Source organism: Tympanuchus pallidicinctus, unplaced genomic scaffold (genome assembly GCF_026119805.1).
Source record: "Tympanuchus pallidicinctus isolate F22 unplaced genomic scaffold, pur_lepc_1.0 scaffold16, whole genome shotgun sequence".
Taxonomy (NCBI): Eukaryota; Metazoa; Chordata; class Aves; order Galliformes; family Phasianidae; genus Tympanuchus; species Tympanuchus pallidicinctus.
The window spans coordinates 27,107,956-27,129,586 of NW_026294679.1; the positions used below are offsets into that span (position 1 = coordinate 27,107,956).

Below are 21,631 nucleotides of genomic sequence, written 5' to 3' on the forward strand. Positions count from 1 at the left end.
GACCTTGTATGCAAGAAGTAAGATTAGATCCAAGTGCTGAACTAATTGATAGCAAAAATGTAGAATGATGGTTGTTTATTTTCTCTGTGTAATTTGGCTAAGAATCCTAATAATGAGGACAAGAATAACGAATGTATCTTTGGGTCACCCATACTGATTTGCTATTAAACACACGGATGGTGCTTTTATAAAAGAACATTTTCTTCCCACTAATTTTAGGAAATATGATTCATGTTAGTAATGACTTGGTTTTCCATTCTGGAGCAGTCTGTCATAGCTCCCATGAGGGTTTGTTTCAGTTTAATATTCATAGATGAACTAGCCCTTGTTGGAGAGCTTTTTTTCCTGTTTTTATTTACATTTCAAATAGTTCCATGGAGTTGTGTAGGAGCAAGAGAATTCTCTGCTGAATGCTGATGGATACAATCATATTGATAATAATATCATTAGTTGTGCTTAGGAATTAAAAATAGATTGCATCCATTTGCATGTGACTTTTTCTTTAAAATGCCATAGGCATCTACGTTTCCTTCATTTTTCATCATGCAAATGCTATTTTCATCTGAAAAGAAAAAGTCTTCTCATCCAGCTTGTAGAATGACATCTGCCATCACCCAAATGCAACACAACTATGCTAAAGGTTACTTATGCACCTAGTGCAAACTTTTTTTAGCAGACAATGTTATACTAAGCCTTTGAGCTGAGCTTTTGTGAAAAAGTACTCTCATCTAAGGAGAAAGACATTTGCCCTGTAAATCAGACATGACCAGTTTATAATGGTACTGTGAGACAGAGAGGGAAGAGAAGAGTGGGAAATGAAGCTGAACTCTACATTATGGAGAGACTGTAGTTTCTTGTTATAGCCTCAGGAATCTGATCTTCAATTCTTTGCCAATGAATTTATCAGCGTGCTGCCCACGGCAATTTGTATGCAGGTAGGAAGAGACAAGATGTCCTTAATTTTTTAGGTAGGAAAAAAGCTTCATTTCATTGGTATGTGAGTCTGGAGCAGGAGAGATAAATAAATAGCTTTACTCTTGTTTGTTCTTCTTTTTTTTTTTTTAATAGCTAGGTGGCATTCCCTGTCAGATACTGAGAGGAGCTTGTAAACCTCTCTTATTCTGATCCACAGGTTTTCTAGTTCCCTAAGATGCTGCTTGCAACTCCAATCAAAATGGAAGTCATTCCCTTCTCTTAAATTGGCTGCAGTTAAATTTCAGATGAGATCCAGTGTTATTGTGGAGAGAGTACTTGTGTGCTGCTGACCACATGATATTTGCTAGACAGCATGAATACATAATGTGCAGGTTTGCATCAAATCTGTATTTGAATTCATACGTGCTTCTTTCTAACTTAGAGCAGGAGTGGTACATGCAGATCTAAGCAGTCTTTTCTAATAGTGAAAAAGACATCTTTGTCTTTGTGGTTATCTTGCTTTTTGTCTCAAGAGTTTGTTAGCCCTGTAGCCAGTGAAAGCCATTTGATGAAGTCCGTAACTTTCCTTTGTTTAAATTCAGGATCAATACTATTCTGCACTTCTCAGCTCAGTAGCCTCGCTGTCTGTGTGTTGAACACATTGGACTGGGGAATATTTTAATAGATAGTTGATAAACGTGAACTCTCTGCATGTGCACAGAATTGTTTGTCTAAACAGGGAAGTGTCTTTGAAAAGATCTATTACATTTCATGCCATTACAAAAACAATAGGTAAGTTATTGGAGAAATTTATCCAAAGAAAAGTTGGATCAGTGATACACTTATAATGTATTTTAGATGTCTTTTAAAAACCGCATTAAAGCCTTGGCTCATCTGAGATAGCCTCAGAACGATCAGAGCTTGTTAGCTGCTGCTGTGGAGAAGAACTGGGAAATGTAGGAACATTTTTGATACTGGGATTATCCACAGAAATTACAGATACAGGTTCAATGGCTTGTCCTGGCAATTCACAGGATGTGGTTTCATTTTTAGTGAGTAAAATCCAGCATGCTATTGGGATGTGAGAATCATTTTGGGAAACGCACTGGGCTGCTCTATAAACTATTGTGTACTAAAGTAATGTTAAATGCCACTGTGTGTTTTAAGGGTGGGGCGTGAGGGGAAAGTAAGGAAGTGCCATTTATGCGTGTTAATGAAATTTTAACTATTCATCTCGCTCAGAAAATGCTTAGTGATAACAAATGCCATAAGTAGGATAAATAGGAAAATCTTTTCTGTGGTAACTGTGGTGTGCTTTCCAGGAGAAAGTTTTACACAAAACCTTGAATGTCTGATTTTTGTTGTCTTCCAACATTTTATTTTGTAAAATTTGAGATTTTTATTCCATAGAAAAAGGTAAGAGTATTCTGCTCTGTGTGATTTTAGCCCTATGTTGTCAGCTTGCAGCGCCGGGGTGCATGCTGCTTCCTGATAGCAGTGGGTGCAGCCAGGCCATGCACCCACCAACCTCCCTTCCCCATGTCACAGGAGCGGTGCTTGGAGGATCCCTGTCTCAGCAGGCTTTGTGGGCTGCCACCCTTCCCCATGACAGTCCTTGAGTCCCAGCACGCAGTGAGCCTTGATGCAGCTTCTCATTGGGGCTTCAGTTCTTTTTGATGTGTTTATGTACGATTTTTATTTTATTAAGGCAAATAGGTAACGAGAGAAAAAGGAATGCTGATTTAATGATCAGCTTGTCAATTACAGCTGAAAAGGGTTCTGATCAGTCAGAAAAGGCAGCCGTGACTTTCAAAATCTGTAAAATAGATTTATAATGGAAGAAGATATTCAGTGCCCTAAATATAGCAGCTGCTGCCTCCTCCATAATTCAGTGTGAACAGTAGCTAGTTAGTCCTGCCAAGGGACTGCTTTTTGCTGAAGCATCGTGTTGGCAATACAGATATGAGAAATACTACTGCTATACAGTAATTTCAGAAGCTCTGCGAAAGCTATTTAACATCAGATAAGAATTAACTGCTCACAGAGAGGAAAGGAAACTCAAGAGCTATCTACAGCAGCTACTCTCAAGGAAAAGAAATGCATTGTGAGTGAGACAAAGCTAAGTAGGTTAGAGAATGAAAATATGGCTGTGCGCTATCAACATGGCTGCATGGATGATGCTGTCATTGCAAGGTGCATTTGTGCATCTGTTCAAAACATTTGGTATGAAATTGGTTGCCAGAAAGTCACGAGCCTGTTTTCACTGGTATAATAACTGATTTATTAATCACTCATTATAACTACCTAAGCCAAGTCAAAAAGAACAGTTAAGCTGTATTCTAACCTTATATAAAGTTTGAAATACATTTTGGTAAATATAACATGACTGTTAGATATATAAAGCATGGTGCATGTGAGTTAAGGCACTGCAAGTATATGGATTCTTCATAAAGACTTTTAATAGTGTGGATCTTTCTTGTAATTTGCCTACAAAGGCAGGAAAAGGCATCCTTAATTTCTGAATAAGTTTTAGGTGAGCTGCTTTGTGTACAGTGAAAGTTAACTTGTTGCATAAAATACCTGTGGTATAGCTAGAATGTATTACACTGCAAGTTAGTGCAATGAAATCTCTGCATGTCTGGAAAGCTCAACTCTGTGTTTAGGAATTTTACATCCTATAGTTGCCACCTGCTCTCCTATCCTTAATTCCTAGGGACATATAAGCATTGATGCACTGAAGCTGCCTTCTTCTGTTCCTTCTTCTGTTCTGCTCTTCTGGCCATTCTGCTAATGGCCACCATAGTGTGTAATGTACATAAAGAGATGTAAAATCACTAGCTTCAAGGATAGTGTTAATATTTAGCCAAGTTGCTAGCACTCTGGTGAGAGAGAGCTGAGAGACACTTATATACATCAGTGCTGACAAATGTAAGTCCTGTTTGGAATGTAATTTGCTTAACTGTCCTCATCCCCTAGCAGTATGTCAGCAGTGTGATCTTGATGAGAAGAGTGCTTTTTATTTGTTTTCCTCTGTTTAGGGGAAATTGCTGCATGACCTCAATGCAGAAAAGGCAATAATGACTGATGTTACCACCCCACCTAAGATTTGAGAAGGAAGCAGTCAGGAACTTTTCTTGTACTTGCTACCCAGAATTTTCAGTGTGGTGTCAACACTGTGGGACAGTTTCATGTTTGACCAAAACACTGACCTCAAAGAAGCTGGAAACTCAGTTCTATAAATCATTTCATAATTTTTCTACTCCTTGATTTTATGCCATTTGGTAGTTCAAAGAGAAATTAAGAGAAATCACTTGAGGGTTTGCTGTGACCATGTTTAAAAGGGACATCACACTTCAGATTGTGCAGCTCATGGTGCTTTCTCCCCAGCGTGTGTTTTCTTTGGAAACGATGGCGCCTTAGCAAAAGAAGTTGGGAGGGAGGAACCTACTGAACTCACTGCAGGTTGATGGTGGTTTTTTTTTTTTTTTTTTTTTTTTTTTTTTTTTTTTTGTGACAAATACAAGCTATTTTAATTGTTAAAAGATGTTAGTAACAGCTTATGCTTACTGTGTAGCAACCTTTTGCCCATTACTGGGCAGACTGTATGTTTTTTTTACAGACAAAGCTCTGCAGAACAGAAGCTGTGGCCCTGTATTATGCTGTATTATTAGGAAGCTTTACCTTGTGTTGGCACGTGTATTTACAGTAGTATAATTTGGCCATAGTCTATACATCTAGAATGACTAGCAGGGTAGTTGTTGCTTAGTAGCCCTGGTCATAATCCTATTCCATCGAAGTATCCTAATTGCATTCAAGAACAGATTAAAATCATTAGTTATAGTTAATCCAGTGGTTCAGTTTTTCTTTCATTGAATAATGCAGTGCACCATCAATGAAAAAAAAAAAAGTCTTAATAAGCATGTATAATGTTATACCTTAAGTGATGGATGGGTTAGATTGTGTTCATTTCACAAGACTCTGGACATCTCACATAGCATTCTTCCTGTGATGAGCTGATAAACTTGAATACTGTTCTTGATATTTCTCTGAATAAAACCTATGTCTGTTTCCATTGGGATAGTTCCTTTAGATGGAGGATCAAAGAAAGTCAAGAGGATAGTCCAATAGTTAATACTGATGGCTGGTGGAGTTCCTTTTTTGACTAAACTGTTGTGAAGGCAATCCATTATCAGATATCCTGGCCAACTACTGCTTTTGCAATATTGTTCTTGGAACGTAGTACATGATAGAAATCTCTTCTGAGCAGAAACCATGTCTGAGCATTTTGAAACCATCTGGCAGTTCTGAGGCTTCGTATTGCAGTTGTGTTCAGAATAAGCCTAAAAGATAGACAACAGAGAGAGGGTGTGTTTGGAACAGCTGATTTGACAGCAGTCACATTTCGGGTGCTTAACTCAATTTTAGTACAAAATACTTAGCTGTTGTCACCATGAATCTTATGATTACTTCTTTGCTCCTGGCAATACTGGAATATTGAATATTGCTAGAAATGGGATTCAGACTGAAAGCCAAGTTGTTGTCACATGGCTGCCGTATACAAATGGACTGTGTTTCATGAAATATTCCTGTGGTTTTTTTTTTGTTTGTTTTGTTTTTGTTTTTTTTAAGTTTTTGGTATATTCTTACAAATGTATTTGTTTTTGTATACCCACACACCTGTGGAGACAATCACCAGCCACTGATTTCATTAGCCCACTGGTAGTATTTATTGATTTATTTAAAGAGTAGGAAAATAGTTCCCTATTTACTGAAAATGCTGTGCATTACTGCTTGGATCCAAGGAAACTCCACTTTCTGGATTCTGTGCTCCAGTGAAGTATTTCAAAGGAAGAGTAAGGCAGTTGGCATTTTCAATTTTGTACAAAATCCCAATTTTCAGCATGACTTGAAACTAGACTCATGGCAAGCAACAAGCCATCTGATTAATCAGCAGAGAATTTGCAATCATCAGCAATGCTTCAAGATGATCTAGGAAGGTTTGTTGTCATGTCTCCTTGTGCTTGCCATATATAGTACTTTGCCCTTCTTCTTCCCCTCATCTCTGACAGTTCATGTAAGGTCTGTGGTTTTACTAAACACAGAGCTGCCTGGAGTCTCTGACTTTTGTTTTTTTCCCCCTCCTAATTGGCTTCTAGTAGTTACTTTTCAAGCATGATGGCGTCAAGTCAATTTGTCCAGGAGTCAGTTGTGTGATTTTCATCATGGTGATTATGTATACACTTCTTCCAGCTCACAGCTTTATTGCCCTAGGTTTTTCCAAAGGCTTGTTGAGGTGTTCTCCATGGAAAAAAATAAATGACATGGGTGTGTGCTAGGTAGTGAAGGTTGCATCAGTGGGAGAGAAGGAAATAATAATATAGCCAAATAATTTTATCTGGCTTAACTGAGGCTATTCTTCCTGGCCCTTAGAGGATGGATGTAATGAAAACTGCTGCTCTCTTCAGTTCTTTATGATCTGGAGAGCATAGAGTGGTGTTGATGGTAAGAAGTTGCCTTGAAAAATTTTATCTGTGTTTCGTTTTCATACAGTGGCTGATTATGGGATTTCTGTGATATTGCTGCATTGGTTTTGCAAAATCATCTCTTGAGTCTCTGAAACATAGAGGTTGGAGATGTACCTCTTTCACATGTACAGTCAATCAATATATTGAAAAGGTGAGCTAATGCTACTGATGAGAAGAAATTGCTCAAGTCGCAGCGGTGGAAGCCCCGAATGATCTATTTTGGACAGGAAGTTCAGGTTTATTTAACAGTCTATATTCCACCTGGTCTGAATTCTTCCTGTTCGCAGGGGACAAGGTTATTCTGAAGAACAGTCTGCTGGTGTTCCAGGTCCAAGATAGTTAAAAGTTGGAGGAACTTTAGAATTTGAGCATGGAAACTACAAATAAGGGATGAAAATGAAACAAAAAGTGCTCTTCAACAAAGCCTGAGATTAGCAGGGCGGAATGCAAGTCATGTAATTGTACTCTGATGGATAAGGGAACAATACAGGGTTAAAAAGTGGAATTTAAAGTGGTTTTGTAGATAGCAATTCACATTCTTTGTGCATACCGCTCATGCCATGCATGTAGCACTTATTTTAGCCCCTAATCCTGAGAGCCCTTTTGCCCTGCTGTATGTCCTGGGGAGGCAGAGTGCTGATGGTGAAGTAATGGGAGCTGTTACGGATCTTGATAGAGTAAACGCTGCAGCACTTTGGTGCATGCATTTCATTTGGAATATCTGTAACATGCTGAATTTCACAGGTCACAGCAGGGCTGGTTTAGAGGCATGCTGTTTTGAAGTATTTGGAGACCTGTGAAATTACTTCAGGCTATCCTTTAAAAATGGTCATATTTCAGTCTTTCAGATTTGATCTTAGCTACTCTTGAGGAAGAATAGGATGAGACTGTGGGCGTTCTGTTCAGTCATTTGGAAAGCCCTTAAAGAAACATTCTAAACGTTGTTAGCAGAAGTGACGGGATTTCCTTTCTTAATTCTGCAGAGCTTCAGATTATTTGGGGATGATGGCAGATCATCACTCTTGTCAAAGTAGAGAAAAAAATAGCTAAAGGAAAACAACAAAACGATTTACTGTGTTTTTTTTTTGTAGCTACTTCCTCTTCAGGAACAATATATTATGAAAGAGCAGAAATAAGATTCTCTAGGAAAAAGTAAAAGTATTTTCATCTTGCTGTGTGACCTTGACTTAATGTGTGGAGGTCTTTTTTCTATCCTTATTTTTTCAATTGCTCTTTATTTTATGCTTCTGCCTAATTATGTGGCTGTTTTCTAATAGCAAATGAACTGTGCTGGCAGCGTTTGAATGGTAGTATAGCAAGCATAGTATTTTCCTGATGGATGTTGGTTCTGTACCGAGATGATGCTGACTCTTTTGTAACTAGGACATGATTGATTTATTTATTTTGCTGTGCCTGTATGTTCTCAGTAGCCATGATTCTGATAATTGAAGCACAATGAGTAAATGTGCTTTTCTTGAAGTAGTAACTTGTTAGAATCTAGATCCACGGAGGTAAGGAGTGTGACATTGGGGGGTTCTCTTAGGAATGGAGCAGTTTGTCTGGTGAGGTTCTTAATTTCTTTCACTGTATGCAGTCTGCATCTTTTCTGACTTGGCATGTGAACCTGCAGCCTGTGGGTCCCTGAGAGCTGCTTCCTGCACAGCTAGGTGCTGTATGTAGCCTTTGTACTACCTGCACTTGAAATGCCATTTTAAATCGCATTTTAAATGCGATCCTGTGACTCTGTAAAGTCTTGGTTGAGGCACACGTTAGCTGCTTTTAGTGATCAGGGAAGGATTTTAGATATTAATGTTCTGTATCTCAGATACAATCACTGCTTTCTGAGATACACGAAGTCCCTACAGCTGAGGACTCCGTAGGAGTAAGCAGCATAAGAAGGCATCGGTAACTGTCAACCATTCCCTCTCTGAAAGGATGCCTGAAATACCACAGAGCTATGTTCTCTGTTCTGGTGGGCTTCTTATATCTTTACCTTTCAGAACTGTCTGAAATATCTATCATTCACTGCAGTTACAGGAAAAATTCTATCCTCCTTGTAAAATCTGGATCAGTAGTCACAGATCACTGTAAACTATTCTAGCTTGTCTTTCCCATTCTTTGGAAGATTATTTATATTGTCTGTATTTCATGTCAAACCATGTTTTTCTTCCTGCTGAATTCTGCCATGTGTTGCTTTGTTTGTAAGTTGCTTCCAAGCCAGTAATCATAAGCACTCCATCTGGTTTGGGAGCAGAGTAGTGATGATGTACAAGGACATTTCCACTCTTCTGTTTAAAAGAGCCCTCCATCTGTACCAAATCTGCATTCAACTGAGATTGTAAAGGGTTTTTGTTAGGTTTTTCTTTTTTGGGGTGGAGAGAAGATTGATTGTCTAGATTATTTTTTCTTACGTGTCTACTTAGTACGTGACTGTGTCCAAGGCCTTTTCTCTTTCCCAAGCTGAGAATGACTGTAGGAATTTGCAGGTCACATAATTCAGGATGCAGCATAACCGAAGATCCTGAATTTTTTTTCCAAGGTCTGTAACAAATTGATTTGCCATTTGTATCACGCCCTTATTGCCCTTCGTTAATAGCATGCATGTGAGATCTCATCCTGAACTCTGTAAAACTGATCCACGAGGTTAAAAAAAATACAGTGTCACTATGATTTATGACATGAGCTGTCAGAGCTGAATTGATGGAGGGGAGCATGCTTAGATGACTTTTTGGTGCTGCAAGCTTGTAGTTTTTTTTGTGCTGTTCTTTTCTAAGTCTGATCATCACCCTTTTAAAATTAATGGAGAGACGATTAGGCATCTTCTCTTGTGGGGATGTCACAACCTGACCTAGGATTGTTAATAGGCAACGATCTGGGCTGATCATCCACTTATGTCAACAGATGTGTGCGAAGCTGAAGAGCCAGAGCTGGTGAGCTGAAGGCAAAGGGCCTGTGGCAGCTGGCACCCGCAGGCTGTGGGCAGGAAGGTGCTGGGGAGTGGGCTGTGGACAAGGCCCTGCTGGCAGCAGGCACAGGATGGGGGCTGCGCAAGGGGTGAATGGCACAGCCCCTGGGTGAACCAGACATGCAGAGGCTGCTGAATCCTTTTCCAAAACATTTTTGTTGCTCCTTTCCAAGGAAGTGGTGCTTTATCTCTTGGAGAGCTGCCAGGTTGACAGTTATTTGTCCCTAGACCCCCAGCAGAGGCTGCAGTTCAGGGGAGCCTGGTTGCAAGGGGCTGCCATGCTGCAATTGGGCTGTGTCTGCTGACAGGGCTCTTGTGAGTGTCCATAAAACAGCTCAACTTAACACTTTCATTGACACAAAGAACTGCTCTGCAAGTTTGAAATGCCATGCGATTCCCTTGAATCCCACTACAGAAATCACTGTATTTCCTTTTTTCTTGCTCTTAAGCGGGTTTTCAAAGGTGTTCACCTGGTTCTTTCACTCAGAACAAGACTCTCTTCACTCAGAAATGAAAATTCAACTACTGGATAGTAGCTGTATGCTCTTGGGTCTCCAGGGTTGTGATGTTTCATTTTAGCATTTTGAAATGATAACTCTCAGTCCTCAGAATACTGAGTGACTTTAAATTCAGCTTTAGAAATTGGATTTTTCAGGATGCTGCGTATTGCTGGGGTAGCTCATGAGAGCACCATTGTTGCAGTAGCTGTGGTAAATGTGATTAAAATCTCTGCTGCAGAGAGCTGTGCCACAGATGTGTCAGGGAGGTAAAGTCATTTGAACTGACTTGGTCATCATTGTGTATTTAAATTAAGGTGGAAGGCTCTCCTCCACCCCTGCTGACTGCTGTTAACTTTAGTTAACAGTGTTTAGTCACTGGCAGAAGTGGATCTTAGTCATAGATACTGAAATGCCATAGGCACAATTGCGCAGAAGCAGTGCGTTGTTGGTAATAACTGGAGAGCATTGTCAGTGACATTAATAAAGCCATTCCAGGCTAGATTACCTGAGTGTGTGGCCCATGTTATTCCTTATGAATGCATCCAGGCCTCACATATTTTGCTTTCCAAAAGACTGCACAGGTAACTTGCAACAAGCTCTGCATTATAACCAAAGAGCAATAAGCTGCTGCCTTGTAGCTCAATTTGAGTTGTTGCAGACATGGAGAAATGTCGTGGAAATCTGAAGTTATACTCATGAAATTTTGTATAGATATTTCTCTATTTCTGGATTTCTGGACATAGCTTGTCTGGCAAAACAGGACTTTGTTATTTCTGTCCTCATCTTACTCCTTGTTCTGCTGTAGCGGTGTCAGGGTACAGCCTGTGGTGGGTTGTCACACAGGCAGGGTGAATCCTCGTAGCAGTGTGCACTGCGCAGGTGCCTGCAGAGAGTTGAGGACAGGTAAACATTTCAGTCCCTCACAAGAGCTGCAGGGAAGCGTGCAAGTAAATTCCTGCTGTTGGCAATAGCTTCCATTGTAAAGGAAAAAGTCTGCTTTGCTGAAATTGCACTTTTCTTCCATCCCTCCAAAACAAAACAGTTTTGTTACTGATACAGCTTTTTACCTCTTGAATTTTGGAACCTGAAGTACATAGAAACAGGCCTTCTAGTTAGGAAAATAGCCTCTAGAACCAGCAATGTAAATCTATAACAATTAGTCATCAGAAAATCTGAATAAATATAAAATTACTGTGGAGTAGGAGGCTGGCATATGTGGCATTCAAAGCACACAGAGTGTAAAATGGTGTTATTGTTTCCTTTAGAAATAGTTCAAAGTAGTCTGCATTAGAAAGAGCTGATAAGCAGAATGACAAAAGCTCGTTTCACGAGTGATTCCAAGCAGCAGTGGTTTTCTGATCAGCTGATGTTGCAGCTATTTTGGGTATTCCACAGATCATGATTGCATGCAGCGGGAATGATTGGAGGCTGCAAATATGGTAAGTGAGCCAGGAATCCTGGGACACGCTCTGTTACTAACTTCGTAGTCTTACAAACACTTGTCCTTTGCCATTTAAATAGCCAAGGGAATGCTAACAAGTCCCTGTGCCTAGTTCTTAAAAAAAAAAAAAAAAAGAGAGAGAAAGAAAAACACTTCCTGAGGCTGCTATTTTTAGCAGTTGTGCAGTGTCCAAAATGTTAACTAATTGAATCGTCAGGTTTCATATCTGGCCACAGAAAATGGCAGTGGAAGAGGGAGAATGCTTTTCAGAACAAGTAAGCATTTGAACATTCTGCGTTGAGTGAGATCTGTGTATTGAGTTCTTCTAGATTAATGTTTTAAGTCTTTAATTGTATGAAACAAAAAAAGTGGACGTAAGAAGAGGTATGTTTAGGCTTGTGTATGTTATGTTCTAACATTCGGGTTGTGGTATAGGCTGCAGCAGCAGTCATATGGTACATGGAAATATTTGTTTCTCTCCTGAATAACTGCATTCTGTTCAAGGCACTCTACAGATAAAGGTGCTTATTAAATTGCAGAAACTTAATGTTTTGTTCTGTGATCGGAGCCTTAACTAACCTCGGTGAATGTAAGTTTTCTTCACTGAAATGTTTTAGCCCGTCTTGCATATTTTGGAGAAAAATTATAATAAAAAGCCTGGTGATAAGTACATTTTTAATGATTACTTTATCAAATAATGCAGCTGCTTTACTGATAATCCATAGGTCAATTAAAAGTGAAAACGGAGCCTGCTACTACTGTGCTGGTAGTGACCTGTAAGGAGGCACCCGTATCACTCTTACTCTCTGGGGTAGTCCCAGTGACCTCCAAGGTGCTCCCTGTGTGCTTTAAAAATTCCTGCTGTGAGTAAGCTGCTGTGAAATGGCATCCGTGTCCTGGGAACTGGCCTCTGAAGGTCTCCGTGGATTGAGTTATTCGTGGCGGTTAAAAAGCACAAAGTTAGAGCAACCACTGTTGATGCAGCTTTGCTGGAGAACTAAAATACAGGTTCCTGAGAAAGTGTGATATCCAGTTATTAATGTTGATGAATGCCAAGTTTTCTGGAAACATCAGTTCACAGCAGTATTTTCTGTAGCTGGAAACATTACTGATGATAGCACCCAGAAGTTTATTAGCTAATTTCCATGTCAGCAATAGCTTTGTGCTCAGGAATAGTGCAGTAGTGAATTCTCTTAAATATATATGGTTTGGTTCACCTCCTGTCAACACAGAACTGGATTGTCATTCCCTGCTGAAATCTATCTTGGAAATGCTGAGCATTTTCTGGTGATACTCTCCTTGTCTGAAAATTCATTGCCACCAGGAATTTCAAAATTGAGAAGACGTTTATCCCAGGGTTTTTCTTTGTGAAACGACTCTCTTGTAGAAGAAGATTTTATTAGATTGTGATGCTTTATGGCACTTGATTAAACTCTTCTGTTTTTTTCAGTCCTGCAGATATTATTTACACTCTCCTGTCTTTTCACGCAGTAATACCAAACTTCTGATGATAAACCTCTTTTCTGATGCTTTATTTGAGCCTCAGCAGTACAGCCTTCGGTGCTGCCCTGACAATTGGTGTGTCACAGCAACCAAAACAGAACGAAGGGAAACTCTGCAGCCCTTGAGCCATGGGCTGGCATGGTGTGGTCTGCAGCTGTGCTGCAGCAGGGCACCATTTGCTCTTGCTTTATGGGGTTTTGTGCATAGGGACTGTTGCTTCCATTAGTATATGCACTGCTTGCCTGTTGAAAATGTAGCTGTTAGAAATGGAATTCAGCTATGGAGAAGGGTTGTGGAATATATTTGCAAGTGTTCTGCTGACGACGCTTATGGTAGATTCTAATTCTCATTCCATTTATATATAGATGTCCTGTAGGTTGTCATGTGTGCTTTAAGTGTAAGAGGGAAATATGATCTATGTCATTACTTGTTTATCTTGTAGATTTGCTGTTCAGAAGCAGTGTTTTTAATTAACATTGCATACTAATGGCTTACTCTCTCATCAAATATTAGGGGAAATTCCTATAGGGCTGGTAGGTAGCAGTTGGCCATAGCCTCTTTCTATAGGCGTATAATAAACTAATCTTCAATTTAATGCTGTAAGTAAAAGCCAATTCTAAGTTTATGCTTATTAAAATACTAGAAGGAAAGCTTTTTAGCCCAGTTTGTTTACTCATGCAGATAATACAATTATTTTATTTGATTAAACAATATTAGTTTCCAAATATGTTTAATTATCTTGCTCAGAAACAGTGCTGATTCTCAGGTGATAACAAACTCAGAAGGTTAAGGAGAGGTGAAATGTTCAGACGGTTCTGTTACTTCTATTTTTGTCAAGAATCTTGAAGCACCTCCTTTGATGTCCAGGTCATCAGCGTTCTCCTAAAGGACTCCAAACCTTTAGTGCACAGTGGCTTTGAAGGGCAGAATAATGATGGTTCAGTTCTGTTACTGCAAAGTGACTGTGCAAAAATGGCATCTTCAAATCTGCAGTGAATTTCTAGCTTTATTGGTTCCACTGATTGCATCTCGTTGGGCTAGGCCATATATATATTTCACAGTGAATCTACAAAGAGGTGTCAGGACAGTCTGTTCTGTGAAGTGTTACAAGCTCTGCTAAGGTAAACTGCTGTTACAAAGCTCACGCGGTGCTTCTAACCAGCCCTACAGAACTGACTGTTAATGCAGTTTATGTGCTGTGTTGCAAATCTTGCCCCAGAAGCCCTCTTGGTACTTGAAAGCTTTTTAGATAATTCCCCCTGATCCTTCTGATTCAGTCACATGGAGCACGTGGGGTTTTCCAGCCAGAGGACTCTCCTTAACAAGGTTTTCAGGTGTGTAAATTGGAAGAGATTCTTTGCTTCTGAGGTTATAACCCCTACTGGCAAACCTCTAATGGCTGTTGGCACTAAGAAACCAATAGTGGTTTGTGAATCCTGTGAGAATCCTGAGTGGAGTATTAAAGCTTTTAAACCATAGTAGATAGGCTTTGCAAGTAGCCATTCAAATGCCTCTTAACTTCCAAGGCAGAATTACCTTTGGTTTTCAATGAAGGATACATTCAAAAGTGGGCATGAAATGGAAAGGTAGAAACAGAGCAGGGAACTTCCAATTCCTAGGAAAGCTCTTAATAGTTTGTCTAGCTACAGAAGAGCTTAGGTAACCCATTTACAGTTTATAAAGTTCACTTACTATAGTGTTATTAGGGTACAGTTTAGGGAATAGTTGTATTATGCACAACTAGTTTGTTCTGTTTTATTACCAACTTCCCCATCACTGCAACTGACTGAAGCATATTTACATAGTATTTTTGCAGAGAACTCATTTTATGTGAATAAAATCTTTCCTTAGAATTAGCAGTATTACCAGACTTAGGCTCATACTCAGGTTTTTTTTTCCATTAACTTCAGAGGACTGTATCTGAAATTACAAATAAATACACTATAAAAATGTTTTGAAGAGGATTGTTGGTTGTTTTTTTCCTCACCTATCTAGATTGTAAAATCAGGTGCACACAGAATGCAAGGTAGACCAACTCATGCCTCTGTTATCTGAACAATGTGACACTGGTGTGGAAATGGCTTTAAATTTAAATTTGAGCCTAGGATGTGCTGAAATTCCTTCCGTGCTCAATGGGTACTCAGTTTCTGAGAGAGAGAAAATAGCAATACCTCTCCTTATGAGCTGTTATTTGTGGTGAATATAAACATAAGAAGAAACCCTCCAAGCACATCCCGATCTTCTCTAGCTCTTTGTGACTGCAGTAGCAGTTATGAAAGTCAGTGATTTATTTTATACTTGTAAGTGCATGATAACAAAACTTCAGAGAGTAAGAGATGAGTCATCACAGACCCAGGAGTTGCTTTTCAGAGTTTGAAACAAACTTTCAGAAGCTGAAGCTGTCAGACTAAAGAATAAATCTTGAATTTTAGATGCAGAAATCTTTTTGCCCTTAACTATATCGGATGCTTTTCATCAATGATATATTCGAGTTGATCACAAAGAGCATGGTTCTTCGGCTCATTGCTCACTCCCAGTGCAGCGCAGTGCAGGGATTCACTGGTGAAAACAGTGATTACTCTGGTTTTGTGCTCTTGAACAGTGTGTCCCAGTTTACTTTGTCATCCAAGTTTGCATTTTAATTCAGGGCAGTCTGACAGCTGAAAAGTCAGTGGTAAAAGGATCTGCATCTTCTCGTTAAAAGAACATTTGTTTGTGTTTTTTTGCAGATGTATGTCGATTTGTAGTTCTTAAAAATTAGGACCTTGGTTTTGGTGCTATTAATTCAGCACATGCATGCTTGTAGATGTTTTTTGTAAATTCTTCAGGGGAAGCTGACACATTAAAACTGTGTTTCAAAGTCTCAAAACTGCATCTGTGCAAGCTGGCAGCGAAGATTTTGAGTTACACAGACCCTTGTCTCCTGCCCAAACACTGGTCTTATGAGATTCTTTTGATGTCACTTCAAGTGCTTTCTGTTAGGCTTTGACATTGATTTTGCTAGAACTCCAGGTAAATTGTTCTGAATTGTGTTGAACATCAGTGATGACAAAGTAAGTGTGGTGACAGGTAAAAGGAGATGATATCTTGAGTGAGATTCTCAACATGTATAACATTTGAACATAACATCCATGTAGCGTGTATGTTAGGCAAGTGTTTCCCATCTAAGTTTGCATGTCTTTTGTGCCTTGGAAATTACACACTTTGCTCTTTGTAGAAACTGAAAGGTGTAACAGCTACTTTCCATTTCCATCCTGTGTTTGAGTTCTCTTAGGAAGGACTCATTCAGGCATTTAAAGACAGCTGGGGCTGGATTAGTCTCATCACAATTCACACGACTAGCTAGATTTATTTAGTGTCTGCCAGAGAAGACCGTGTGCATAAAGTCTAAGCAAATTGTGCAGTAGGAAGGGTGCATTAGAAGTGCAGTTTTGCAGGAGCTATTTGTCATTACACACAAACCACTCTTGCCCTGGAAGCTGAGAAATTTCCTTGTGTGCACCAGCCTGAATGTCTCTGGGTCCTTTTCAGTCATCTGCTCCAACATAGGCGGCTCATTTCCAGTGGTAACTGAGCACAGATTCAGCATTTGGCAGAGACAGCCAGGAGTTTGCAAGTAATCTTGACACTGATGCATACTAAATCTTTGTGTCAGCCTTATTTTGTCTTATGGTCCAATAGGGAAGAGACTTCTTTTTCTTCGATGTTCTAATGTTTTGATTGAAGATTTCTTGAAGGTAGGAGCTGAATCTAAAATGCACCTTTTAAGCTCTACTTTGGACTTAAATGTGTGCAACTGAGAGTGAATATTTTATTCTCTCTACAAAAGCTTGTTAGATAGACTGTTGCTCGCAGGGTAGAGACCCTGTTGTTGCAAGTACACTTGGTTATGGAGCAAATACAGTTGTGGCAGAAATGAGGTACTGTAGTCTGACCAAGAAGAGAGGTTTCACATAGCCTGAAAACTCTATTTTTTTTTTAACTTACAGAAATCAGATCATATAGTTAGAACAGGATTGGTTATAGAAACATAGTAAATAGAATATTTTGGTTAATTTATCATGTGCAATACAATAACATGATCAAAGAAAGCTGATGATTAAATTGCATGATGGGCCAAACAAGTAGAGGGATTTGTTTGGTATTTGACAATAATGACATGATTTCTCATTCGGCAGTCAAATTCAAAGAAGGTAGCTTTTCTTAGCTGAAGGATGTATCCTTTGAATTGTCAGGCAGTAGGAAAAAAGCATTTCCTCTTGCCCTGTGGTTGTGTTTAGGGTTGGGATCCCAAGAGCATCTCTCTGAAGGATAATTAAAAGCAGAATTGCAGATAGCAGTTGGCCCCAGGCTGTCACGTTCTTATCAAAAGAAAACATGTTTGGCAGCATGGTATATAAAACTGTAGCTGTTTGCACAGAGAGTGGCATTTTATCATCCAGGCCAACCAACGTCCTTTCTGTTGAAGATGCAAGTGGAATTTTCTCATGCATATATAGTTACGGGGTAGCAGGGAGAATAGATGGAGAATCTCCTGTAGAAGATCACATGGCCTGTTTATGTCATTTGGTTCAGTCATTGCTGCTAACTGGTCAGTACAATTAAATCGAAATAAAGTTTCATCCCTTTCCAATAACATTTGCCTGAATGAAAATTCTAAATTAATGTAAGAACAAAATCTTAAGAAATGCTGAGGATCTTCAGTTTCCAGTGTATGCTTCACACTCATCAGGGCCTTGCAGCAAAGAAAAAATTGATCAGTTTCAGTAAGCCCACTCTTATCAAAATAAGTAGAAATTGTATCATCTGTTTTCTCAGGTCATCTCATGCTGCTGCAGGACTAGTTTTACTGAGCATGTTTCCAAATGGAAGTAACGTAAGTTCCTCACTTAAAATGAGGTCATTGCCTCCCCCCACAACAAATGTTAGGCATGGTTAGCATCTTTTAGTTGGGACTCAAGCCAGAATGCATCCTACTCTGGCACAATGGGAACCTGCTGGGGGTTTCCCTTCACAACAGCTACTGTTAAAGATGGAGTGAAAAACAAAACCCTGCTCTCAACGTGGAAAAAAAGACTGGATTTTTAATCTGAAAAAGAAGCCACTGTAAGCAGAACACAAAGGGAAAAGAGATGAGCAGTAATAAAAATACCATCAGTATGGGAGAGGGGTTATGCACGTTAAAAATAATGCTTGTGGGGGTCCACTAAATGGAATAACCCTCTCTAGTCCCATGGAGAAGCCCAGCCTGAGCCCAGGCTGACAGTCAGTGTAACATCTGCTATCAGATTTTGTCTTTACTGACGATAAATAGCCTGTTATTTCTCTGGGAGATTTTTGCAGGAAAGATACTGAATATTTATTAGCTAGAGTGAGTCAGCATCAACATTTTCTGTTTTAAAGTGGAAGCTTAAGGTAATATCCAACTGATTTAAAACATAGTCTTTCCTATTAATGTGAGTGTTTTCAACACATACATTGCTCTTCACAACAGGGACATATTCTCTGGCCTTAACAGCTGTATGTTACTGGGACTGGAGGACCTTTGAGTAAAGCAGAGCTGGGACATACAGTTCTGCTGCTGCACACCTTGTCCAGCCTCAGCTCAGTTCAGAGTCAGCCCTGGGATGAGAGTTGCTAAAACAAGCTCCAAGCTGGGGGAACCTGCTCTGGGCTGCAGGCCACCTGCAGCTGCTAGTTTGTTTGTATGCTTTATGGTCGAGTTGATTTTTTACACTGTGGTATGTGGAATTAGGAATGTGGTATGTTCATTAGACAATCTGCATTTATGCATTTCTTAAAAGCACGAGTAGCTCCTTTTTCTTCCAAAGAAGTACAATGGGGGGAAGGGGAGGGTGGGAAGAAGTCTTATCATGCTGGTACTCTCATAAATCCACTATTTGTGAAATACTGTCCTACTGCTATTCTGGAACAAAGCGCTGTGCACATCTGAGGTGTATATATCCAAAAATTAAAACACTTTATGAATTGTGATTTAAATTTAGGCCTGGGTTTAAAGATTGGAAAGACAGATTGGAAGACTGGAAATCCATAACGGAACACAACAGAGAGCTGTGGAAGGCTTAGGGGAGAAAGCCTGTGTCAGATACACAAGAAGGGCTGCAGTCTTTGTGGCTGAGTGCAAAAACATCTGATGTTTGGGCTGTTTTGATGTATGTCCCATGTTTGTTGTTCTCTTGATATTTGTCAAGACAGTGTAGAATCAAAAGCTCATTTTCATCTTCATTTCATGTTGGGATTGATTACAAAGAAGTGGGGAGGGGGGATCAGAATAGATTGCTAACGTACAGAATGCCTCTCTCAGGAATATTGAGATTTAAGTAATTAAGATGGGAAATTAAAAAAGAAAAAAAAAAAAAAAAAAGGTATTTTTAGGTCCATTAAGGAAATGTCCTATAGATGCACTGCCTGTGTGGAGCTTGTCTTTCAGATGCCAGTTAGTGTGGAGACACAGAGTTGGCTGTTTCAGAGCAGTGACCTTCCCCTAGGGAGCACTTACCTACATGGGTGTCCTGAGGGAGAGCTGGAAACCTAAGACCCCTTTTTTTTTTTGTTCCTCTTCTGTGTTATTTAATACATTTAAACAAAACAGATCATTAACCAGTCTTTTACACAGGCTCCTAGGCATGATGGCAGTCCAGATAAATAATTACTGACATTATTGTTAGGCTTGTTTGGACTCTCAAATCCTTCAGCGATTTGAGCCTCAGCTCTGATGCTGTTCCTGCCTGTGCAGTGGCAATTGCAGGTTCTGTCATGGACTTAAGGGTCTTTGTTTTAAATAAAATAGTGCCAATTGGAAATGGCACTTCTCCACTTAATTGTGATATTTGAAAAATAAAAGGTAATCTTAAAAATTGAATTTAAGCTTTAAATAGAAATGTAAAGATGAGAGAATTTTGGACCTAGAAATGTCAATGTTCTGGTTTGATTTTTTTTATCAATTTTTTTTTTTTTTTTTTTTTTTAAGATTCTGTTCTGAGAATCATGGCAGTGGTAGTTCAGCTGTGCTGTGCCCCTCTACATTACTGTTATTAGGATAATATTAGAATGTTATTATTAAGATGACATTAGAATTAGATTTTGTGTTTAAAAAAAAAAAAAAAGAAAAGCTTTTATTTATGATGAGCTGTAATAAGCAAACAGAATTTAGACAGCCCTAAAGTCCACTCCTACTGCCGTTCTCTAGGATAGGTTTGTTTTTCCTGGGTTTGGGAAAGGATGAGATATGATTGCTTTGCATTGGCTTCTACACTGCAAAGAATGTCAGTTGTAGCTGACTGTTCTCGCATCTGGTTTTATTTGAAACTTTTCTGAGGATGGCTTGGTTGAAAAGATATTGGAACTTAAAACTGAGAAGCTACTGTAAAGTGTAAAATATGTTTCTCCTGTCTGCAGTCAACAGTAGACACCACTAAGAAGTCCCAAGTCTTGGAGCAGATTAGGAACTTAAACCTTATTATTGTATTCTGGAACACAAAATAATTTTGTCTTCTGCAAAAGATTGCTCTGGGTGCTCTGGAGACTGTCCCTATGAGCTGTTGATTGCAGTCACCAAACGATTTTGTTAAAACTGGTTTTTTGTTTGTTTGCTTTCTTGATTTGGAGGGGAGGTGACTGACCCCTGTGCTCCAAGTTGGTAACCGTTTGTTTGTTTGTTCTTCTGTTTTTTGGGAATGAGGTGTCTTTAAAACAAGAGTATTCAAGTCATTTTGCAAGGTAGAAAAAACTTGTAAGACTGTTCTGAAATAATGCCTTAGTCATAGGGAAACTGGAAGCTGGCAATGCTGCTTTTAGAGAGGCTGGAATTGATTTAGGTTTTCAAGAATGCTGGCTCACTTTTCTCTCTGATGTTATAGCTTGTTTCTGCTTATGGCACAGACTGTAATGGGTGGAGAGAATCCCAGAAGCCTGACTGAACTTTTGCTCAGTTGTACAACTTCAGTGTGTTGTCCCGTTTGTTAAAATCTCCAAATTTCTGTTCGGTGTCTCAGAAAAAGGAGAAATTTTCCCCAGCCTGAGGACTTGGGGGCTTTAGCTAAGGTCAGGAAAAACGAGTTTCCCTTTTTTGGCCCGTAGGGATGTATTACACCTGACTGCTAAGGCAGCTCGTGCAGTCTCACACACAAGTTCACATCACATTCAACTGGAAACAATTAGTGCAGCAACTGGGAGTGCTTCCTTAGATGGGCTGAGGTGTAGGTGAGTTTGGGTTGTTCCCAGCATGCTTGGGGGGCAGTTTCTCTGGGTGCTCCCAAGTTCCTGCTGCATGCCTGTGCTGCTTTTCCCTTCCGCTGTCCTCTTGCAGTAAGGCACTGGGTGACAAGAGCCCAAGCTACCTCTGAGCGCAGTTCTGTGTCGCTGGCCTGCTCTCCTGCCACCCGGGGGACATAGCAACGCAAGTGCCACCAGCAGCTGGGTAATTTGAGCAAAAAATAATGTTGTGAGTGGTGACTGGCAAAGGAAGGCATTCTGTTTGTTTGAGAGCTTTTGGGAATAGATTTGCGCATCACTTAGCAGCATCTGAGCTAGCTTATTTGAAACATTTTTATGTGCCCACACTGGGAGTATACCTTGACTCTTATCGTTAGAAGTCCTTAAAAGCCACGGCCATTGCTGTCCTGCACAGTGCAGCAGTCATTTGTTGCTAACATGTGTATTAGCTATTTATCATTCCTTCTTTCTGCTTTCTCTCCCCCTCCCTGCGTTTTGTTGAGCAGATAGAAAGGTTCAGATCTGTCTGAGCATTAGCAGTGTTTCT

The 21,631-nt window shown here is 39.7% G+C and overlaps 1 protein-coding gene across 29 annotated transcripts in view; it reads left to right on the forward strand.

Moving 5' to 3' along the window:
* Positions 1-21,631, forward strand: part of ANK3 (ankyrin 3) — a 289,738-nt gene that overhangs the window by 122,127 nt on the left and 145,980 nt on the right. Inside the window, exon 1 of one of the 29 annotated variants that reach the window (XM_052677743.1) lies at positions 11,422-11,621. The exons of the other annotated variants lie outside the window; for them this stretch is intronic. Coding sequence (XP_052533703.1) covers positions 11,586-11,621 — 36 coding nt within the window. The 5' untranslated portion in view covers positions 11,422-11,585. Of the gene's footprint in view, positions 1-11,421; positions 11,622-21,631 lie in introns of those variants that run through there. 29 annotated transcript variants of the gene reach the window in all.